At 42.6% G+C, this 21422-nt stretch overlaps 2 protein-coding genes across 2 annotated transcripts; one reads left to right on the top strand and one right to left on the bottom strand.

Moving 5' to 3' along the window:
- Nucleotides 1–3783: 3783 nt before the first annotated feature.
- On the top strand, nucleotides 3784–6069 carry LOC125522223 (GDSL esterase/lipase At4g28780). Its single transcript, XM_048687309.2, has 3 exons — nucleotides 3784–4148; nucleotides 4249–4379; nucleotides 5313–6069. Exons 1-3 carry the CDS (start codon nucleotides 3899–3901, stop codon nucleotides 6021–6023), a joined length of 1092 nt encoding a protein of 363 aa, XP_048543266.2. The 5' UTR covers nucleotides 3784–3898; the 3' UTR covers nucleotides 6024–6069.
- Nucleotides 6070–17098: 11029 nt separating this feature from the next.
- LOC125525647 (putative receptor protein kinase ZmPK1) lies at nucleotides 17099–19896 on the bottom strand. Its single transcript, XM_048690650.2, has one exon. It carries the CDS (start codon nucleotides 19697–19699, stop codon nucleotides 17273–17275), a length of 2427 nt encoding a protein of 808 aa, XP_048546607.2. The 5' UTR covers nucleotides 19700–19896; the 3' UTR covers nucleotides 17099–17272.
- Between the last annotated feature and the right edge of the window lie 1526 nt (nucleotides 19897–21422).

Here is a 21422-nt window from a genome sequence, read left to right as displayed (position 1 = left end):
GTGTAACATCCTAAGAATATATATAGTCGATCTGTCACCTCAAAAATGAAATAAGATAAATAGAGGGACGTGGTCATCAATCTCCACAATCTAGAGTTGACAAGGAGGTTAACGGTAGGTACGCCTAGCACTCGATTGAATGAAGACATATGTAATAGTTAACATGCTAACTAAATAAAGTGAAGTGGTCGAGGGTTAGTGGTCGGTTGGTTTTGATGGATTGATTGAGCATGAGCGACTTTTCCTTCGGAGGCACCAATCGCTCTCACTTTAAAAGGTGTAAAGGACTTCAGATCCATGCATATATATATATATATATATATATATATATATATATATATATATATATATATATATATATATATATATATATATATATATATATATATATATATATATTGTATTTATACAACAGGAGACCCTAGACTTGCTACTTTCCTGATTGGCTACCCCGTTGATCTGATCATATATCGATCAATCAGTCACGCACACTTGGTAGGCTTATAATACTATAGGTAATACTACAATGTAAGTTGCTTAGAGAGATGCTTGCCTATACGTATATATAAATATACCTGCACCATGGCATAATTGTGTTAGTAGATGACCGATTAGATGTCAGACATGCCCGTACTCTACTATATTATAGATATTTAAGCAGCAATCACTACTAGGAAAAGGCCTACTAATGGCGCACCAGTTTTGCGTACTAATGGGCACACTAATGGCGCACTACTGGTGCGCCATTACTATCACGCCACTAGTATTTTTTTACTAATGGTGCTGCGCACCACTGGTGCGTCATTAGTATACCAGATACTAATGGCGCACCAGTAGTGCGCCATTAGTATGCCTAGAGGTGCGCCATTACTATCTGACTTAGTAATGACGCATAGAAGTGCGCCATTAGTAATAAATTTTTTTCATTTTTTTAAAAAAATTCAATTTTTTATTTTTTCTTAATCTCAGGTCACTATGGCTTAATCTCAGGTCACTATGGCTTAATCTCGAGTCAATATGCTTAATCTTAGGTCAAATCGTACTCTGTGGTCAAACTTTTCAAAAAGTCACCCATCCTCACACTACTCTAGCCCAAGCACGCTTAACTTCATAGTACTATCCAACCCCAGCACCACCTCACTTCACAGGCACTTGTTGATATATCTATCATATCAATTCTATTAAACCTTGCTGATGTCTAGGACTTTGTTCATGTTCGTGAGTATGATGAAATTTTGAAAAAATATTTCAAACTTCCCGGTCATATTACGTATCATATTTTGAAAAATAATTCAATTTTTTTTCGAAACCAATTTTTTTTTCTGTTACTAGTGGCGCACCTAGCATACGGTGCGCCACTAGTAAGTTTGAAATTTTTTGAATTTTTTTCCCTCCGGATCTTAAAAGCCCCGTAACTTTTTTCTGTTAGGTTTTTAGGGGTTTTGAAAATGTTTAACTGGGTTCCCCTTGAATTTGGATATAACTTTTCGAGTAGATGATTTTTCATATAAAAAACTTTTTAATCCGAGTTCGTATGCAAAAGTTATGCCCATTTTACAAATTTCAGAGAGATTTTGCAAATAAAGTCGAAATTCATATTTGTAAATTTTCCCAACAACTAGACCACATATCACATAGGAAACTTATTTTCCTTTATTTTTTGGACATTTCCATCATTTTCTTTTATTTTTTTTTAAATTGAAAAGGCGGTCCGGGGGGAGGGGGTGCATTCGGTACGTTTTGGGCCAAGCGCACCGTGGGTGTGGTGCGCCATTACTAACTAGTAATGGCGCACCACACCCACGGTGCGCCATTACTAGTTTTGAAAAAACAATAAAACAAATTCTAATTTTTTTTAAACTTAGTAATGGCGCACCAGTTGACAGTACGCCATTACTAGTTTTAACTAGTAATGGCGCACTATCCACTGGTGCGCCATTACTAGTTTTGAAAAAATAAATAAACAAATTTTGGAAAAAAATTTGAAATAATTTACTAGTGGCGCACCGTGGATGTGGTGCTAACTAGTAATGGCGCACCACTCCCACGGTGCGCCATTACTAGTTTTGAAAAAAAAATGAAAAAAAATTGTTACTAATGGCCACCGTGGATGTGGTGCGCCATAGTATTTGGACACTAATGGCGCACCAACACATGGTGCGTCATTAGTGTCATTTCCATCTATAGCCTTTTTCTTAGTAGTGAATTGCAGTACACGACAAATCCAAACTTTGTTGCCGATCCTGATTTTTCTTTCCTTTTTTTGTTTAACCCACAAGAAAGAAACTTTTCTTCGGAATACCGGTCACTTCCATATGCGTCGTCGCTCTGAGATAAATATTTCTTTGACAAACGACCATGAAGAAAAATCGAGTCTGGGCATAGCATTTAGTTTCAGTATCAGCCGTTGCATGTTTGTAGAACTAAAAGCAAGAATAAAATCCAAGTTAAAACATAAAGAACAGATGGTATTTGTCTTGAAAACAAAATAACTCCATAAAAAGGACCAGCGCGCATCGTCACTTTCCCTTGCTTTGCACACCAGACGAGTGCAAAATTAAGTTCGCACGTCAATGGTCGGTGCACTACAGGATAAATAAATCACTACAAAAGTACGCAGGCAAGCAGATCGATGAATATCATTATGAAATTATTAGCAGTCAAAACTTGTAAATAGTCGTTAAGCTTTCGAGTTGTCGGCGTGCATGGCTTTCACTTGCTCTCCACGTGATAAGTGCAGACGAATGAGGCCAGTTGACAAAATCAAACCGCGTGGCAACATCCAACGTGCACATGTGGAGTATGAAACGGGGTAGTTACTAGCTGCTCAATCGCTAATGGAGTACCTACACATGAATCATGGGATTAAATTGCCACCGAAAATAATCGTGGCAGTATCACATTTTATTACTTATCTTTTACCAACTTAATTATCCATATCGAAGTAGTGCTTATGAGTTGTAGTGCTCAGCGATGCACTAACCCACTAATTAGTACTCATGATCCATCTACTTTTCCGACAAATGACAGATTTATTGGCTCAACACAAGTATCAAGGAGATACAAACACAATGGACAGGCACTCGACCACTCTAGGATGCCCACGGCCAATAAGCCACGTACTGCATTGTTCTTTTACCCCATGCATAAAGCAAGGAGAGCAAGGTAAGATGGAGATGTGGACATATAGACTAACAAATTGTTTAAACTTGTTACAAATATACTCCACGCCGATTGATCCAGCTCTAGATTATCCTTGTTTTTCTACATATCTACACCTCAGAAGGTGGAGGCTGCCGCTGAAACCATACGATCATTTTTGTATAGTTCGAGCTCTCGGCTGCTACTTGCTAGCTCTACAATCATGTTGTACTATATACACCTGACGGCGTGTAGTTGCGCTGTAACGTCTTAAGAATGTATAGAATCGACCTGTCATCTGATACAAAACTAAAAAATACAAGAACGTGTGGTTATCTCTAGAGAGTAGAGGTCGAGCAGAGAGTTGACAAGAAGATCTCGACGGAAGATACGGTAAGCATAACATGCTAATTAACTAACTAATTAAAGTGTAGTTATCTCTAGGGGCAGTTGTTGTCTCATTTTGATGGATCGATCCAGCATGCACTACTTTTCGGAGGGACGCGTCCATCACTTTCACATGTGTGTATATTTTATTAGCATATACTCCGACCATCGCACTTTCGTTGACTAGCTAGGTAGCTAGTTGATCTGATCATATCGATCGATCAAACCGTACTAATTGGGCTTATAAGTACCTGCCCCTTGCCATCACCTTAATCACCATTAGTAGACGGCCAATTACACACACCTGTACTGTACTGTACTGTACTATACACAAGGTTAGCTTCTGGCTAGCTCGATCCCTAGATAAGCTATGAAGGGTCTCGTCGTCGTGCTCGTGGGCCTCGTGATCGTCGGCGCCGTTGGTGCTAGCGCGGCGCAGCGGCCGGTGGTGCCGGCGATGTTCGTGCTGGGGGACTCGACCCTGGACGTGGGCAACAACAACCACCTGCCGGGGAAGGACGTGCCCAGGGCGAACGAGCCCTTCTACGGCATTGACTTCCCCGGCGGCGCAAGGGCCACCGGGAGGTTCAGCAACGACTACAACATCGCTGATTTCGTCGGTACGTACCAATCATATATACATCATCATGTGCTCAGAACCGTGCGGGAATAATATTTACCATGAGTTCATGTGTTGACTTGATGGATGGATGGATGCAGCGAGGCATTTGGGGTTCGAGAGGAGCCCTCTAGCTTACCTGGTGCTGAAATCTCGCAACTATCTCATCCCAAGCGCTCTGACGAGAGGGGTGAGCTACGCTTCCGCGGGAGCCGGTATCCTCGACTCCACTGTAAGTCACTTCAATTTATTTACATTACATATGCTTGGTGAGTTCAAAAAAAAAAAGATCAGCTAGCCTTTCACCATTTCGTGTACGGTTGGCATCGATTTGTTCCAGAAGATTTGTTTGTAGGAGTATAGTATAGTTGTAATACCATGTTTTGGTAGCAGGGAAAAGCTTTTCCAAAGTTGCCAATATAAACATTTTAAAGTGATTTGTTCCAGAAGATTTGTTTGTAGGAGTATAGTATAGTTGTAATACCATGTTTTGGTAGCAGGGAAAAGCTTTTCCAAAGTTGCCAATATAAACATTTTAAAGTGATATTAGCAGTAACTAATTTCTAAATTCACTTTCACAAAACAAAAATCTAAATTCCCGAAAGTGCACGCTCTCCGTCGGTGGATCTGTCCAGTTAACTTGGCGGTGACACCAATGTTCAAGGGAGGAAGCTGGAACGTGGAACCAGGAACCAATGCGATTGATCACATAATCTAATAATAATCAAGTTGTCTCGTACTGGTAATAATTTAATAATCAAGTTGTCCTGTACTAGTAGTTACGTAATCATCACATGCTCACAACAGTAATCTGATCGCAAATGAAAAACAACAACAACAGTAATGATCAAAGCACACCAATAGTAATTAATCTTCTCCACTTCTAATTCAAATTAACTGCAAGTGTTGTTGTGAAGGGATCCCTGTGGTTTCTAATTCAAATTTAATATGTAAATTAAACGGCTGTAACTTCATGTCACAAGAGTTGCATGTTATATAGAGAAGTAAACGTATTGGTCAAATCTTTGTTTTAACAAAATCAAATAATATGTCCTTCTTGCGTTTTAAAATGGAGAAAATATATCGTTACTAATTAACCACACGGTTGTTGGAACTCTAATAACTAGCTCAACCTACTAACCGTATTTACGTGTTTTGCATGCAGAACGCGGGAAAGAACATCCCGCTGTCAAAGCAGGTGAGCTATTTCGCGTTGACCAAGGCCGAGATGGAGGCCGCGTGGGGCAGACATAAAGTCTCCAAGCTCCTCGCCAGCTCCTTCTTCCTCCTGGGCTTCGGCAGCAACGACCTCTTCCAGAGCAGACCAAAGTCCCAAGCCGATGTTGCCGCACTCTATGCCACCCTCGTCTCGAACTACTCCGCCGCCATCACCGAACTGTATGGGATGGGCGCGAGAAAATTGGGGATCATCAGCCCTGGCCCAGTGGGGTGTGTGCCGCGGGTGCGCCTGTTGAACGCGACGGGTGCCTGCAACGATGGCATGAACCGCCTCACTGTCGGGCTCGCCACGGCGTTCAAGTCTGGCCTCGCTGCAGCCCTCAGCCCAACGAGGCTCCCAGGCCTCACACACTCCCTCGCCGACTCCTTCACCGGCACGCGGGCCAACTTCGACAACCCACAAGCGGCCGGGTTCGTGAACGCCGATAGCGCATGCTGCGGGAGCGGTAGGCTGGGCGCGGAGGGTGAGTGCATGAGGAACGCGACAGTGTGCAGCGACCGCGATGTGTACGCTTTCTTTGACAACGTGCACCCCAGCCAGCGGGCCGCTGAGCTGGGTGCGCAGGCGCTCTTCGTGGACGGGCCGACACAGATCACCACACCCATCAGCTTCAAGGAGCTAGCCCATCAGAGATGATTGATTGATTCCTTGAAAATTAGTACGAGACATGATTGATTCTCTTCGGTTTGAGTGATTTTGTATATTGTATTTCTTTTTGAAAACTCCATATATTGCCAACAAAGAGCATTTCTAGTCGATCCCTAAAAAATAGAGGAGTAAATGGCTGAGTAAATCTTAGTGGGGTAGTTTTACCTAACTAAGTTTTAGTCGTTTCTAGCCGATCTTCTAAAGTTAGCGGAGTGGACAAGATGAAGGATTGCGTGGGCGAGCTGAGGCGCGAAGTGGCTGACGAAGCGGCGGTAGAGCATCTTGTCGTATGATGCGGAACGGGCTGACCTCCTCCATGGCGCCGTACCCCAGCGACAAGCACCAGGGGCCTCCATTCAGCCACAGGAGGAGTGGCTTGGGCTTGTTGTCGTTGCTGCCGATGACCTCGGGGTGGTAGTAGAACAGTGCATGCCCAGCCGTCGCGTCTACCGTCATGAACCTGGCATACGACACGAAGTCGACGTCACGCGATCGCCCGGGCGGAGCACCCACGGGTCGGCCTCCTTGCGCCCGACCTCCGTGCGAGGGCATCGGCTTGGGTCTTCGGCTAGCCGTCGCCCTGCTCGTCTCCTTCACGGCTGCCAGTGCAGCCAGCACAGTTGGTCGCCCTGACGTGCCCTGGCCACCACTGCCATACCGCAACCCAGCGTGAGGAATCTCAGCTTCTGCCGGCCACACACTGAGGGATTCACGTGAGTCGCGGCCGGCTACAAGTGGGTGTTCACGTGAAGAAAACTTATACTCGGGCGAGTAGCGGTGGGGTAAAAATAGGTGCCTTCTAGATGGAGTAGTAAAAGTTTCACTCCTCTAACCGGTTTAGGAGATTGGCTAGGTGCCGGTTAGAGGAGACTGGCACAAGAGTATATCCACCGGACTTCTCCCCCCCCCCCCCCCCCCCCTCTCCCAGCCCTCGCGTCGCCCCCCTGGGCGACTCGGGGGCGACTAGGGTTCTGCGGCCGCCGCCACCCCCCTCCACTCCCTTCATCCCCTCGCCGCTATCGGAGACGGTCGCTGGGAAGCCCGCGTGGGCGCCGGTGAAGGTGACGGCGGGGATCTCGGCACTCCATCCCCTCGCGGAGACCTGTGGTTCTGGGGCGGCGGCCCCAACTGGAGAGGCGGTGCCGTCGGGCGGTGGATGGCGTTCACAGGGGTGCTGGCCAGCGTGCCTGGCCGTCCGGGCGGCGGGTGATTGGTGGAATCCGACCGCGGTGCAAAGTTTCTTCGTCAGATCTGGAGGTTCGAAATCCCTCTCCCTGCTATCTCTCTCTCTCTCGCCGTCGGCGGTGGCTAGTGATTTGCTCTCTGGCCCCGGCGTTGGTGCGTGTTGGTGGCCAGCTAGGGGACCGGGGGAAACCTTGGCCGGTCCGGCCGGTCCGGCGGCGGCAACGCCCAAGGGCATTGCTTTCCTCCATGGGGGCGCAGCCGAGGTCCCCTGCTTTCCACCCCGACCCACCCTGCCCGGATGAAAACCTTATATCCTCTCGGATTTGGCAGCGGCGGCGCCTTACGCATCGTGACCTTACTGGAGGCGCCGTTAGGGAGGCGGGATGCGGTCGGGAGGCATTGCAGGTGAGGGATTGAGCTGCCTCCTCTTCATTGTCCGATTCCACGAAGCTTATCTCCACCTAGTTAGGCATGGACCGTGGCGGAGCAGCCGGCTAGGGATATCCCAAATCGAAGTGGCCGCACTATGTCTACCTTTCGATGTGAGGGCGGCATTCTTCTAGCTCTACGGTGAGCTTCTCGAAATCCCGACGGTGCGGCGCCTACGAGCCATGGCGAGGGGGTAGGGTCCCTCTTCAGTGATAGAGATGGAAGATGTTGTTCCCCTTCTTCTCTAGGTGTTCCTGGAGCATGGCCATCTTCGAAGGTCGGCTATGTCCTACTCTGCTGCTCTGCTCTACTATATATGATCCTAGTGTGGAGTCCTCGGCCTTTGCAAGCTGTAATCTTAATTTCCTTTTCATTAGCTGCTTGTGGAGGTTGTAGTCAGCGTTTCAGTCCAGTGTTCCCCATTGTATCGTTCTGACCGCTGTAATTTGGTTGTTTGTTGCAACTCCTGGCCGGTTGATGGCTTTGTTAATTTAAAGTCGGGCTCTCCGCGAGCCTTCGTTCTAAAAAAAGGTGCCGGTTAGATGAGTAAAACCAAAATTTTACTCCTCTATTGTCTATTGTCTTTTAGGGATCGGGTAGAGATGATCTTATGTTTATGCAACCAGAGTCAACACTAAGTCTCACGCAGGATGGCACACCTCCCGCTAACACGACGTAAGAGTTCACACTAAAGCAAAAGCTTGCTATCTCATGAGCCACTATGTTTGTCTTCCTCGTATTTTTCACGGGCTTGTAACTCTGCAATAACCGGGAAACGAGTTAATTGCATAAAACAAGCACATTGGGGCATCGTTTGTCGAAACCACGAGGTCACTAATCTTTTATATAAAACACCTCACATTCAGTAAACTTTTTGCAAAAACACTGATTGAGTGATTTATGTCGTTTAATCACTTTCTGACAAATGGGGCCAGATTATCATGAGCCGACTTGGCAAAACATTTACATACACCCCCTTAGATCAAAAATAAAAATAAATGCAAATGGCAGGAGTTGACCGAGTATACCTCGTCCGTGGTGCCGTGGTCATGGCCGAAGAGGATGTGGCCAACGCCGCCAGGGTGCCCGAGCTGCGGAGGCTAGAGCTTTGGGGGCGGCCGCTGCAGATGAAACGGAGGCGCCGGTGGCGAAGACCTAGTCGCTGAAACGCTGCAGATCAGGCCGGCGACGGCGTCCTGGCGCACGATGCCTCCGCGTCCGCATGGCTGGGGTTCTGTAGATCAGGCCAGCGGTAGCGTCTTGGCGAGCAGTGACGGCGTCTTGGGGCACGATGCATCTGCATCTGGTCGTGCGATGCAGGAATGGAGCTTGAGCTCCGACCTCCTCCATGGCGACGCCCCGGCACAACACCTCCCCGACGTTGGTCGAGGACTGGAGGCGCCGCCAGCCTTCAAGGTCTCGAGCAGCCGAGATCACACTGCTAGCGCTGATTTCGGCGGACGGCAGGGCCACGGCCGGCACCACACTCCTTGGCATCAAGCGGCTTGGGTGTCCCATGCAGATGGCCGAGGCGCGGCCACGGCGGGGCCATGACATCGCCGGTCTTCAAGGCTGCGAGCAGCAGTTGAGCTTGCGCTGCCCACCCGCTGCTGTCCGTGAGGGAGGGAGGAGGGGGTCAATTGCTTTTACTTTTAAAATCTATGGATGTATATGTAAATCTTTTGCCAAGTCAGCTCCCGACAATCCAGCCCCTTAGAAAGTGATTAAACGACCTAAATCACTCGATCGGTGCTTTTTACAAAAAGTTTATTGAATGTGCGGTGTTTTTTGCAAGAAATTAGTGACCTCACTGTTTTCTACAAACGATGCCCTAAATGTGGTGGTTTTATGCAATTAACTCCCAGAAAACCGTATCACCACTTCTTCAAATCAACAAGAGAAGAACTATCCATGGAGTTATTCACAAGAATGTATGAACAAAGAGGCAACCTGCCTCTGGAATAGGCTGACTCAAGGTCACATCGATTTAAATACCGGCAAGACACGAACGGAGTTCATCCTCCACGGGAACATGGGGCAGAAAAAAATACAACAATACGGCCTAGCCCACCAGACCCCGACCACAACACTTAGGTCGGTCATAGTGGGAGTAATTTATCTAGTAACTAATAGGCGTTTTCTAGTTGATAGAAACGTTTTTTTCCATTGAACGAACAATGCTAGAAAGCTAGAAACAAATAAAAAAAATGCAAACACTAATGTCAAGTTTAGCACTGAACATTGGTGGGATGGTTCCACCACAATGAACCTTTCCTTTTTTTCATTCTGATTTTCTGCTAGCTTTTTCCAGCTCTTTATTTTTCTTTTATTTCCATTTTTTATCAGTTTCTTTCTTTCTATATTTTTTAGCACCCAAGGAGGTTTTTCCAAAAAATATCCGACAAATATTTTTCAAACATGTTATGAATATTTTATAAATATCTGATGGGCATTTTTCAGTAAGTGATGAACATTTTTTACATTGAATACTGATTAAATATGTGAAAAACATTTATAAGCATGGAGCGTTATCATTATTTCTATTTTCAATAAAGAAAATAAATTCCAATTTTAGGGTTCTCCCTTTGCACCGCATCGAAATCTATGGAGGAGGAGGTTTGAAAATATTTTAATGCAAAGTACTTCCTTACTAAGGCAGTAAAGAATCTTGGGTAAAAGGAAATTAAAGAAAAATGTGAAATTAAATTTGTAGCCTCGTTTAATTTGCCTCAGTTTTACTACCCTTCTCCCTCCAGGGCCTGGCCCATTGAATTTTCTTATTCTTTTTCTAACCTTCAAAATACAGGTGTCTCTACTCCTAATGGAGCAGTTGATAGTCTTGCTTTCAGTTTTTTTTGTCCCACCTCCCAAGGTTTTTTTGATACCTCCTCCCACCTTCGCTAGTTTTTTTCGTAGATTTTTTTTTCGTCCCCTCCCCCCACTTCATCGGTTTATTTTTGCGTCACCCTCTCACAGAACGAAAGAAATCTGAACATATCAGAACTTTTCATACTGGCGCAAGTTATTTAGTCTCTACTCCTAATGGAGCAGTTGGTAGTCTCGCTTCCAGGGTTTTTTTTCGTCCCACCTTCCATGGTTTTTTTTGGTACCTCCTCCCATCTTCACTGGTTTTTTTCGTAGATTTTTTTCGTCCCCTCCCCCCACTTCATCGGTTTATTTTCGCGTCACCCTCTCACAGAACGAAAGAAATCTGAACAGATCAGAAATTTCCATACTGGCGCAAGTTATTTAGTAATGTAGAATCAATCACGAACAATCTCTAAAGATCAAATCTAAATTAATTAATCTTACCTTAAATCACTCAATCACATTAATTAGAAAACAAATAATTGATTTTCAGAAAAAAAAATCGCTCAATCACATTAACCTTACCTTAACTCACGGATGGTAATCAATCTCCAAACAAAGGAAACAATACATCAAGGGAGCAGTAAATAAACTCCCTTTCTTATGACATGTATATGATCTTCCCTTCCCTCTTCATTGTCGAGCGTTCTTGATTCTTGAGGCCGATGCTTGGGCTGCGTCACTAGGTCATGACGGTGCCGGAGGACGAGGACGGCAAGGCCGTTTGCCGTGGCACCGCGTTGGCCATGGCCGGTGAAGGGGGCGAAGAAGGGCGGCTTCCCTGGCTGTGGCCCTGGGAGTTGGTGCGGTGGAAGCGGCACTTGAAGGACCCGGCATGGGTGGCCGGCGCGCAGACGCGCTTGGAAGCGGGCCTGTGGCCCGTGCCGAACGGCGCCGACGCCGACCCGGGCCACCTCCTCCGCGTATTCTTGGAGCTGTGGCTGGCCGATTTATATAAAATTAATTGCCTCAGTTGTGGTGGCAAATATAATACACATAATCCATATTGTTATGCACTAGCATGTGTGGGTGTGAAATAGATGAATTATGGTCTCATACCCAATAAGATGGATATGTGTGTGTGTTAGAGAGAGAGGGGCCAGGGGAAGAGAGAGAGTGAGGAAGAGGGAGGGAGAGAGTGTGTGTGTGTGAGGATTTGATGATAAAAAAGGTCGCCAATATCACTTGATATGTATGAGAATATTAATATTGTACTCTTGAAATTAATGTGGCCCCGTTGCAACACACGAGCGTTCTTTTAGTATGAGGTAGGATTCAAACTCCTGGGCTCTTGATTTGCTTCCAGCCGTTGTGATCAACTGGGACAGCTCACTTGCTCTGCCTAGTTACGTATTTTATTCTCTTCCTTGTGCATCTTCGCAGTTTGGTTTCTTCCTTTTTTTGGATTTTTTTTGGTTTTATTCTTTTTATTTTTTCTTTATTTCTGCTTATTTTTTATTTTCTTTTACATTTGCTTAAATTTGTGAACTTCTTTCACATCGGTGGACTTATTTTGTGAATATATGAACCTTTTTCCAAATCGATGAATGTTTTTAAATTTTGCAAACTTTTATCAAATTCATTATTTTTTTCTAATCGATGAACTTTTTTCAATTCCGCGAACTATTTTCTCACATTCCTGTACTTTTTTTCAAATCAATGAGCTTTTTTAAATCTGTGAACTTTTCTTTAATCTCTGATCATATTTTTAATTTTAAAAGCTGACAACCGTGTAACCAGGACGCCTTATTATCCAGCCAACGTTCCTGCCTCCTTCTGCATGACCACACGAGATGGGACAAAAACCACGTATGGAAGAACATGTTGCGTACATGCAGGCTGCAACAAAAGGTCCAAAACAAGTTTATGCCTTGCATGCAAGTGATCATCTTGGCCCATCAAATTGATGTCCATGCTGCACGCGCGCTGGTCACTACATATGGCAGAAATTTTTCAACACCAACACAAAAAAATTGTTTTTTTTGTTTCAGTAGCAGTCCGGTTTTCCATTTGTCGATTTTTATACCCACCCCTAGCTCCAAGGATGAAAAAAGTTTGCCAAATTGAAAAAAGTTCATCGGTTTGAAAAATAGTTCATGAATTGACAAAAAAAATCACAAAATTGGAAAAGGTTCATCAATTTGAAAAACAAATCAGGAATTTGACAGGAACGTTAAGAATAAATACTCTTTTCATAGGAGTCCGCCTGACTGGGCCGGTCCATTGTTGCATGCGGAAACCAAGAAAAATTAAAATAACATCTTTAAGTACCTACTTAAATTATGATTTTCAATATTCTTCAAATTTGGCATGGATGCCTACGATGAGCATGTCCACGTGCTGGCAAAAAGTGAGGTCATTTCATGAATGTCCAAAGAACACTATGTTCAATGGAGGGTGTTCGAATTGATCAGAAGGCCCAGTCTGAGAGCACATTATTTCCCAACATCCTTCAAATAGGTCCAAATTTCAAATTATGTCTGGAAATTTTACAATTTTTCAGAAATTGTAAAAAAATTCCTAACAATTTATGTTGAACACAAATTGCAAACCATGTACTTTTTCAAAAATTTATGAACTTGTTTGAAAATAAGAAAAAAAATCATAATATTGTGAACAAAAAGTTTGAAAGCAAGCACATTTATTGAAATTCTAGAACATTTACTAAAGTTGTAAACAATATTTGAAAACGTGAACATTTTTTGGTATTCCAAAACCGTTACAATTTTTGAATAGGTTTATAAATAATAATAAAGTTCCAAAATGAGAAAAATAACTAAACAAAAATAGAAAAGAAAAATAAAAAAAATAGAATAAACAAGTTTAGGCCCTGGCCCAACTAGGCGACCGCATGGCTCCCGTTGCGAGCCTGTTGGGCCAGCCAAGCGTTCATGGATTTGAAAAGAAAATCAAAATTTTGGAAACAATCTTCACGAATTTGAAAAAAAATATTCACAGATTTAGGAATAATTCATAATAGTTCAAAAGCTTTCGTGGATTTGATTTTTTTTACGAATTTAGAAAAAAGTTCACAGAATTGAAAACAAAGTTCACGAATTTAAGAAAATGTTCACGAATCTGAAAAGTTCAGAGATTTATGAAACGTTCATGATTTAAAAATAGTTCACGAAATTTTAAAAGAAAATAAAATGAAAAATGAAAAAGAAAGAGAAAAAAATAGAAGAAGAAGCGAACGAAAAAAGAATAGGCTCGCATTGGTTTGTGTTATATTTGAAGAGGTAAAAAGAAGATAACCGGACATAACATGAAAGTACTTCAGTTGGTTATTGTGGTTTTATTACAAGTGCCCGGTTCGAATTCTCGACGGCCACTCATGTTTTGATCTTTTTACAGAAGAGGAAAAAAAATGTGTAAAATGGGACGACCCAGTGCGATGCGTACACACTCCGCATATCTCTCTCAGCGGGGGCAACATACTTTTTGAAAAAAAACATCCCGCCCTTTATTATGAAGCGGTATGGAAAGATTTCCCCTAAAGCTAAAGTGATATAATAATTAGTAACTAGGGAAATAGTTGTATAGGAATTAAAATACTAAAGGTAATAATTAATTACATGAGAAATAGTTGTAGGAATCTTCTATAACACTATGCTCTCTAGCACTATACTATCTAGGTTTGAAGAGCCAAAATTCAATTGAGGTCTCCAACTAGGATTTTGTAACCCGATTTCAACCGGGTCAACAATTTATCAAAGCTATTCCATTCAATTCTTTTAAACTATACACTATGCTTCCTAATTTTAAATGCTTCACAATTAATTGAGGCCTAAAATTTAGAATTGGGTCATCCTGATTTTGATCGGGTCAATAATTTCTCAATAGCTCTCCCATTTAATTCTTTTAATTTTGTATGTTCTCATTCTGAAGCTTTCATTCAATTAAGGTATTCAATTTTGGATTTGGTTTATGATTTGGTCAGGTCAATGATTTTTCAAATCAATCAACAGCGTTCGGCCTATAAAAACATAAGAATCTCGTGCACCCTCCCACCACATAGAGAAAGGGAACGTCACCATGTGATATTGTAGTACCAATATAGTACATGTAGCCATCGACGCAGAAATTTCTCCACATAATTATTTGTTGGTTAGCGGATAACACAGAACTACACCACAAAAGGCCCATCAAATAACCGCATTATAAATATAAATAAAACACACTCCATCATCTTCCCCACCCGCCAAACTAAATATTCCATTAGTTCCAAAATATAAGTGTATTAGTTTTCTAGAAAGTCATTTTTTAACTTTGAGCAAGTTTAGAGCAAAAAATATTGACATCCACAATATTAGACAAAAAAGTATGGAAATCCATTTTGTGATGAATCTAATCATACCGATTTGGTATTTTGAATTTTGATATTTGATAAAACTTGATATATATATTTGATAACACTTGAAATGTTTGAATTTTGAAAAAAGTAATACACCTTATATTTTAAAACAATGTGAGTAATTTTTTTAAAGAAACCCAACAACACCAATGGCATAGAAAAGTGCGCCCAACCCTTCTAGTATCCACTATCACACTATGCACCCTAGTTTTAAATAGCCCACATTCAATTGAGGTCTGCAATTGGAATTGGGTCACCAGATTTTGACCGGGTCAACAATGTCCCAAACCTCTTTCATTCAATTCTTTTATACCATACAACATGCTTCCTAATTTTTAAGACCTGACAACTAATTGAGGTCTTCAATTTAGAACTGGGTCACCCGGTTTTTACTGGGCCAGCAATTTCTCAAGGACCTCTTCCATTCAATTCTTTTAATTCTCAGTGCCCCCTAATTTTGAAGCTTTTTATTCAATTGAAGTATTGAATTTTGAATATGGTTTACGATTTTGATAGGGACAACAATTTTTTTAATCAATCAGCAGCAACCGGCCTATAAAAAACATATCAATCCCGCGCACCAACCCATCACCTAAAAAAGCGCCATTGTGTGATATTGTAGCACCGATATACTACACGTAGCCACCGCCACCGAAATTTCCCTACATAAATATACGTTCTTTAGTAGATAACACAAAACAACACCTCGAAAGGCCCATCAAATCACCGCATTATAAAAAAAGTAAAACACACTCCGTCATCTTCCCTACCCGCCAAACTAAATATCCACCAGTTCCAGAATGTAAGGGGTATAACTTGACCAAGTTCAAAGCAAAAAATATCGACATCCACAATATTAAACAAAAAAAATATGAAAATTCATTTTGTGATGAATCTAATCATACTTTTTTGATATTATGGATTTTGATATATTTCTCCACAAATTTGATCAAAATTAAAAAGTTTGAGTTTTCAAAAAAAATACACCTTATATTTTGAAATAGAGTGAGTAATTTTTTAAAGAAACCCAACGACACCAAAGGTGCACCAAAGTGCATCCACTCATTATAGTCTTCTATAACACCATGCTCCCTAATTTGTAAGGCCTTGCAGTCAATTGAGGTCTCCAAATTAATTTGGATCATCCGATATTGACCGAGTCAAGAATTTCTTAAAGCTCTCTCATTTAATTATTTTATACTATACACTATGCTCCCTAGTAATTTTGACCGAGTCTAAAATTTCTCAAAGCTCGCTCATTCAGTTATTTAATACTATACACTATGCTTCCTAATTTCCAAGATCTCACAATTAATTGAGGTCTTCAATTTAGAATCAGGTCATCCGACTTTGACTGGGTCAACAATTTCTCAAGGAGCCCTCTCATCTAATTATTTTTATTTGGTATGTTCCCTAATTCTGAAGCTCTTCAATTCAATTGAGGTATTCAACTTTGAATTTGTTTTTTTATTTTGATCGGGCGAATGATTTTGGAATCAACCAGTAGAAACCGGCCTAATAAAAACATATCAAACCCCAGCACCCAACCATCACTTAGAAAAAAGAAGCGCCACCGTGTGATACTATAGCACCAATAAATATGGTTGATAGTGGATAACACAGAATCACACTGCGAAATGCCCACCAAATATCTAATGGGAAGGAGCAGTAGCGATAGTACTCCAGAGGGGTCGTTCTCTCTCAATGGAGACCCTGTATGATTTGGAATTTTTGTATGGATCCAAAGGACTTAGTGAAATTTGAAACAACGAATACACAAGGATTTTGTATATATAGCGGAGTTTGGTAATGGGTTGATTGCTATCAGTAGTGCTAATTGAAGACCTTAACTCGCTAATAGTGATAGAGAAACCTACTAATTAGTTACTAGCATAACTTTCGCACAAATATTAGTACTTGAACACTACATATCTGACGGTGTGGTCACAATGTGAAATCGAAATTCAGTACTGTCATATAGCTCATTGCAGAGGAGCACACGCTAGGACTCGCGTACGTGAAGTTGGTCTCTTTTTCTGCAACCGATCAACACATCTCTCTCTGCAACAAATGGAAGAATCAATTGATGGATTTGCTGCTGCTCCAACTCCACAGCTTTTTCTAGCGACTTTTCATTGCATTATATAATTTCCTTACAAAACGACTCAGTGTTCAATTCATTCAAGAATTCCAAGGCACACCCAACACGACTCCACCCGGTGTAATAAACAAGTCTAGACACGAACCAAAAGAAAAGTGAAACTTGCTAAGTATACGACTACGATGACAATTACAACGATAATAATGCATGATACACATCCCGGTATCTTGTTTTCGATCTAGAAATAACCATACATGACATGTTGTGTAAAGCGTCAAACCCCTTTTTGTTTGTAGCATACTACTGCATTACGCCACTAGCTTCATCAACCGACAAAAGCATCTGCACAACATTTTCCATGGTGGGCCTTTCTCTACTGTCTTCCTCTAGGCATGAGACAGCCAACTTGACTATCGTTCTTGCTTGCAGGTTATGGAACTGGCCATTCAACCTTATGTCAATGAAGTCAGCAAGCCATAAGTGTTGGTTGCCTTCCAGCATCAAATTCTCTATAAGCATCCTAACAACCCTTCCAAGGACCATTCCAACTTCCTCGCCGGCATTTGACGCCCAGTCTGAAACACGAGCACCCATGAGTAGTTCTAGGAGAACCACTCCGAGGCTATATACATCAACCTTTGCTGTAATTGGCTGGCTAGAAACCCACTCGGGAGCTATATAACCTCTAGTTCCATGAATCCTCGATACATTTTTCTTGGATCCACTTCTGTTCACAAGTTTTGCAAGGCCGAAGTCACTGATCTTTGGCTCCAAGTTATCACCCAACAATATGTTCTTAGGCTTGATGTCACAGTGGATAACCCACTCCAAGCACTCATGATGAAGATATGCCAATCCTCTTGCCACCCCTAGAGCAATCTTAAACCTTTCACTCCACCCAAGTAACCTTTCACTACTAAATAGGGTTTTATCCAAAGAACCATTCTCAACGTACTCTAAAACCAATATTCTGTGTGGACCATCAGAACAAAATCCCCAAACCCTTACTAGGTTCATATGGTAAATCCTTCCAATCACACTCAGTTCATGTTGGAATTCTTCTTCCCCTTGGTTTATGTCTGCCAACCTTTTCACCGCTACAACCCTCTTGTCTTTTAAGACCCCCTTGTATACAAGACCAGATGCTCCACATCCAATTCGATCCTTGAATTTTTGAGTTGCTGTCTGCAACTCCTTGTAAGTGTATCCGCGGAAATGGTTGGTTACCATTTCATAGCCAACCTCAGCTGGCCATACTCCTATTAACTGCTTGCCCTCCATTCCGAACAAAATCCAGCACCCTAGTGCCACAAATATTACCTCCACACAAAATATAGCCAACAAGAATCCATATGACAAGTACAAGTATTGTGAGTGTGATCCACTTTGACTGCTCTTAAGTTGATCCCCAAAATTTGGAGTGAAGTTTCCGCTCTTTGCACTACAATTAGGAACATATCTAGGACCAAAAGGTTGCGAGTGAGGAATTGATGACTCTCTGACCTGTAGTGTCTTAGGAATCTTGAGATAGATAGAACCACCACTAACAGCTGACCCGGTTACACCCCCAACAAGGGACCACTTTGGATAGCAACGCCCGGTTCCTTGCCAGTATGCAAAACCTTTGCAATTGCAGTCCTTCAAGCATATCTTCTTGCACTCATAACGTGAAACTCTAACACGCTCACTTAGATCATTACCGTGGAAGTCAGTGGTGGGTAGCTTCAAAAATATCTCCTGCCCATCACAACTAAGATTGAATGTTGGCCTGCAACCTTGGCTCCGGTCACTTGGGTCGATGACCTCATGTCCAGGGGCACATGCACAAGCAGGCTTGGGTGTGTACACACATATTCCATTAATGCCACAAAGACCACGTACCGAGCAGGTCTGAGGATATGCCATCCATGTGACAAACCATCTTCCATCTGTCTTATTTAGACTGTATAATCTAAGGTTCCCATCATAATCCAATGTTAATCTCCGCGAAACCCCATAACCCCAGTCAACAGCCTTAAAATTTAATTTGTCACTTCCAAGAAAATACCCTGAGCTATCAAGTACCCCAATTGTGGTGGTATTAAACGCACGCCTGTTCTTTGTCCATATATCATTACTAGGATCTGGCCAATATTTAAAAGAGATATCCTTCTCATCGTCAAACAGTGTGAGTATATGTTCATCATCAAAATGGAAGCTGTAGCGCCCAGGGACAAGTAGCCTACTAGCAGATACCAACTTTGCAGCACTAGTAATGTTCTGATGGGGCAGCAATGTGTCGGTAGGAGAATGGAAGCTTTGCCAAAGAATGATATCACCTTGGCCCTTGACGACGAGGTTCCCAGTGTCCAACAACTGAGCTTGCTTTGCATTTGAAGAAGACGTCACATTGTTCACCCAGACGGGCCGGCCATCGTGGTCTTCTACGGCCAGTCGGCCATCTGCATCTAGCGTGACTCGGGATCCCCGGGAGTACACTGGGTGGAGATGGTTCGCGCTCCAGACGACCGTCTTTTCGGCCGTGTTGGAGTACCATATGGAGAAGACGGAGGCAGTTTGGGAAATGTGGTTGAAGCCGCAGGTGAAAGTACCATCCGGCGAGCGGAGCACGTCGGAGCTATCCTCTACGGAGAGAGAGGAGCCCGGCGAGAGGAAGTCGCGAGCTGAGATGTGCGGAAACAGATGCAGCAAATTTAGTAGGAGGAGAGGGGTAGAGCGTGTATCCATGTTTGCTGAGGCAGTGGAGTTGATCTCTCATCTCTAGAATGATCACAAACGGAGGCTATTATAGGAATGTTGCCTTTGCATCTGTGCTGTGCCAGCTTCTTCTGTCTTCGCGAGCATGCCTGACTGCTCATGGACCATGAGACGGATTACTAGATTGGCGTGTGGACGAACGGGTCCATTCCAGTCTGAACCGGGAGACTTGCCGTCCCTTGTGCTGGCATTCTTGATTGTGTCGGTGAGGGCGGGCATAGGCGAGTCCTGTTGCACCACTCTCCGTCTAGTTTCCTCTTCATTTCCTGGCTTTGGATAAAGGTCCTTGCCTCCTTGGCACTGTTCAAAGATGCACCTTGCTTGCTGTCGTACTAGAACTAGGGCACTACCTTGACCGTGCTTAGCTAAGCTAGTACTCCTATTACCAGATCTCACACGTGAATCGACCGGCATGCCATCCTGTCGGTGAGTGAGTCACCCCGCACCAAAAGTGTTCCTTAGCGGCTGGATGCTGGCTGAAATCATTGGCCCGTTGATAGCGCCAGCCGTGTGGCCCTGGGCAGGGGCGGAGCCAGGCTAGCACTGGGCCCCGGGCCTGCTTCAGTGCTATAGTCATGTATAGTGTGAAACCGTGTGTGGAGTTGTTTTGTGCGTGGTTGTGGTGTTCTTACATGTTTCGGTGTTAGTGTTAGTCGGCGTTGGTTGTGTGAGCCCTTGGAAGCTCCTATTCGGTGTTGAAATGATAAAGTTGTTATTATGCTGCGGTCCCATGAAGCCCTCGCTTGCTCAGCTCGGCTCCCTGCTTCGCTCGCTCACTTGCTTATTTTTTTTACCGCTCATTCTAGTGCTAACTCGGAAAAAACCATTTATTTATTTCAAAAAAATTGTTAAAGCATAATATGTTCATAGTTTTTAGATTATTTTTTGCAAATTAACAAAATCATAATTATTAAAAATATATTTGTAAATTCAAAAAAAGAGTGGATCTCAAACACTGTTCATGAATTTGAGAAATTTTTACAAATTAGAAAATATTCATAGAATCTAATAATGTTGATCAACTTTAAATGTATTTAAAAAGTAAAAATATTCATGAATGTCCAATTGAAAAATTAGAAATAAATAAATAAAAGAAACAATTGGTAAATTCACCGAGCAAGGAGAGGGCTCCACGCAGCCTAGTAAAGAAGACTGCTCCATTTTGAGGGGGCATGGATACTTTTTGCAAATTAGCAAAACCATAGTTATTAAAAATATTTGTGAATTTAAAGAACATGAGTGGATCTGAAACACTGTTCCTGAGTTTGAAAAAGTTTTACAGATTAGAAAATATTCATAGACTTTAAAAATGTCCATGATCTTTAAATATGTTTGTAAAATTTAAAAATATTCATTAATTTCAAAAAATCAAGATTTTCTTTAATGTTCATGAATGAAAATTTGAAAAAATAAAAGTAAATAAATAAAAGACAAACAATTGGTAAATTCACCGAGCGAGGAGAGAGGTCCACGCAGCCCAGTAGAAGAGCGCTCCATTTTGAGGGCCATGGATACTTAGGCCCTGTTTGGTTCGGCTGTGGATTTCTAAAAGCAGTTGTGAAAAATCTGCTGTGGAAAAATAGCTGTGGAAAATCTGATGTGAAAAAGATGTAGGTCATTTGGCAAACCAGCTGATACAGCCTTTTCAGATTTTGGCCCGCAGCGGAATCAGATTTTGAAAAGCATGTCCTGG

This window comes from Triticum urartu, chromosome 7A (assembly GCF_056163025.1).
Source record: "Triticum urartu cultivar PI428250 chromosome 7A, HENAU_Tu73, whole genome shotgun sequence".
In the NCBI taxonomy this organism is placed as follows: domain Eukaryota; kingdom Viridiplantae; phylum Streptophyta; class Magnoliopsida; order Poales; family Poaceae; genus Triticum; species Triticum urartu.
This window is presented reverse-complemented; position numbering and strand designations above follow the sequence as displayed.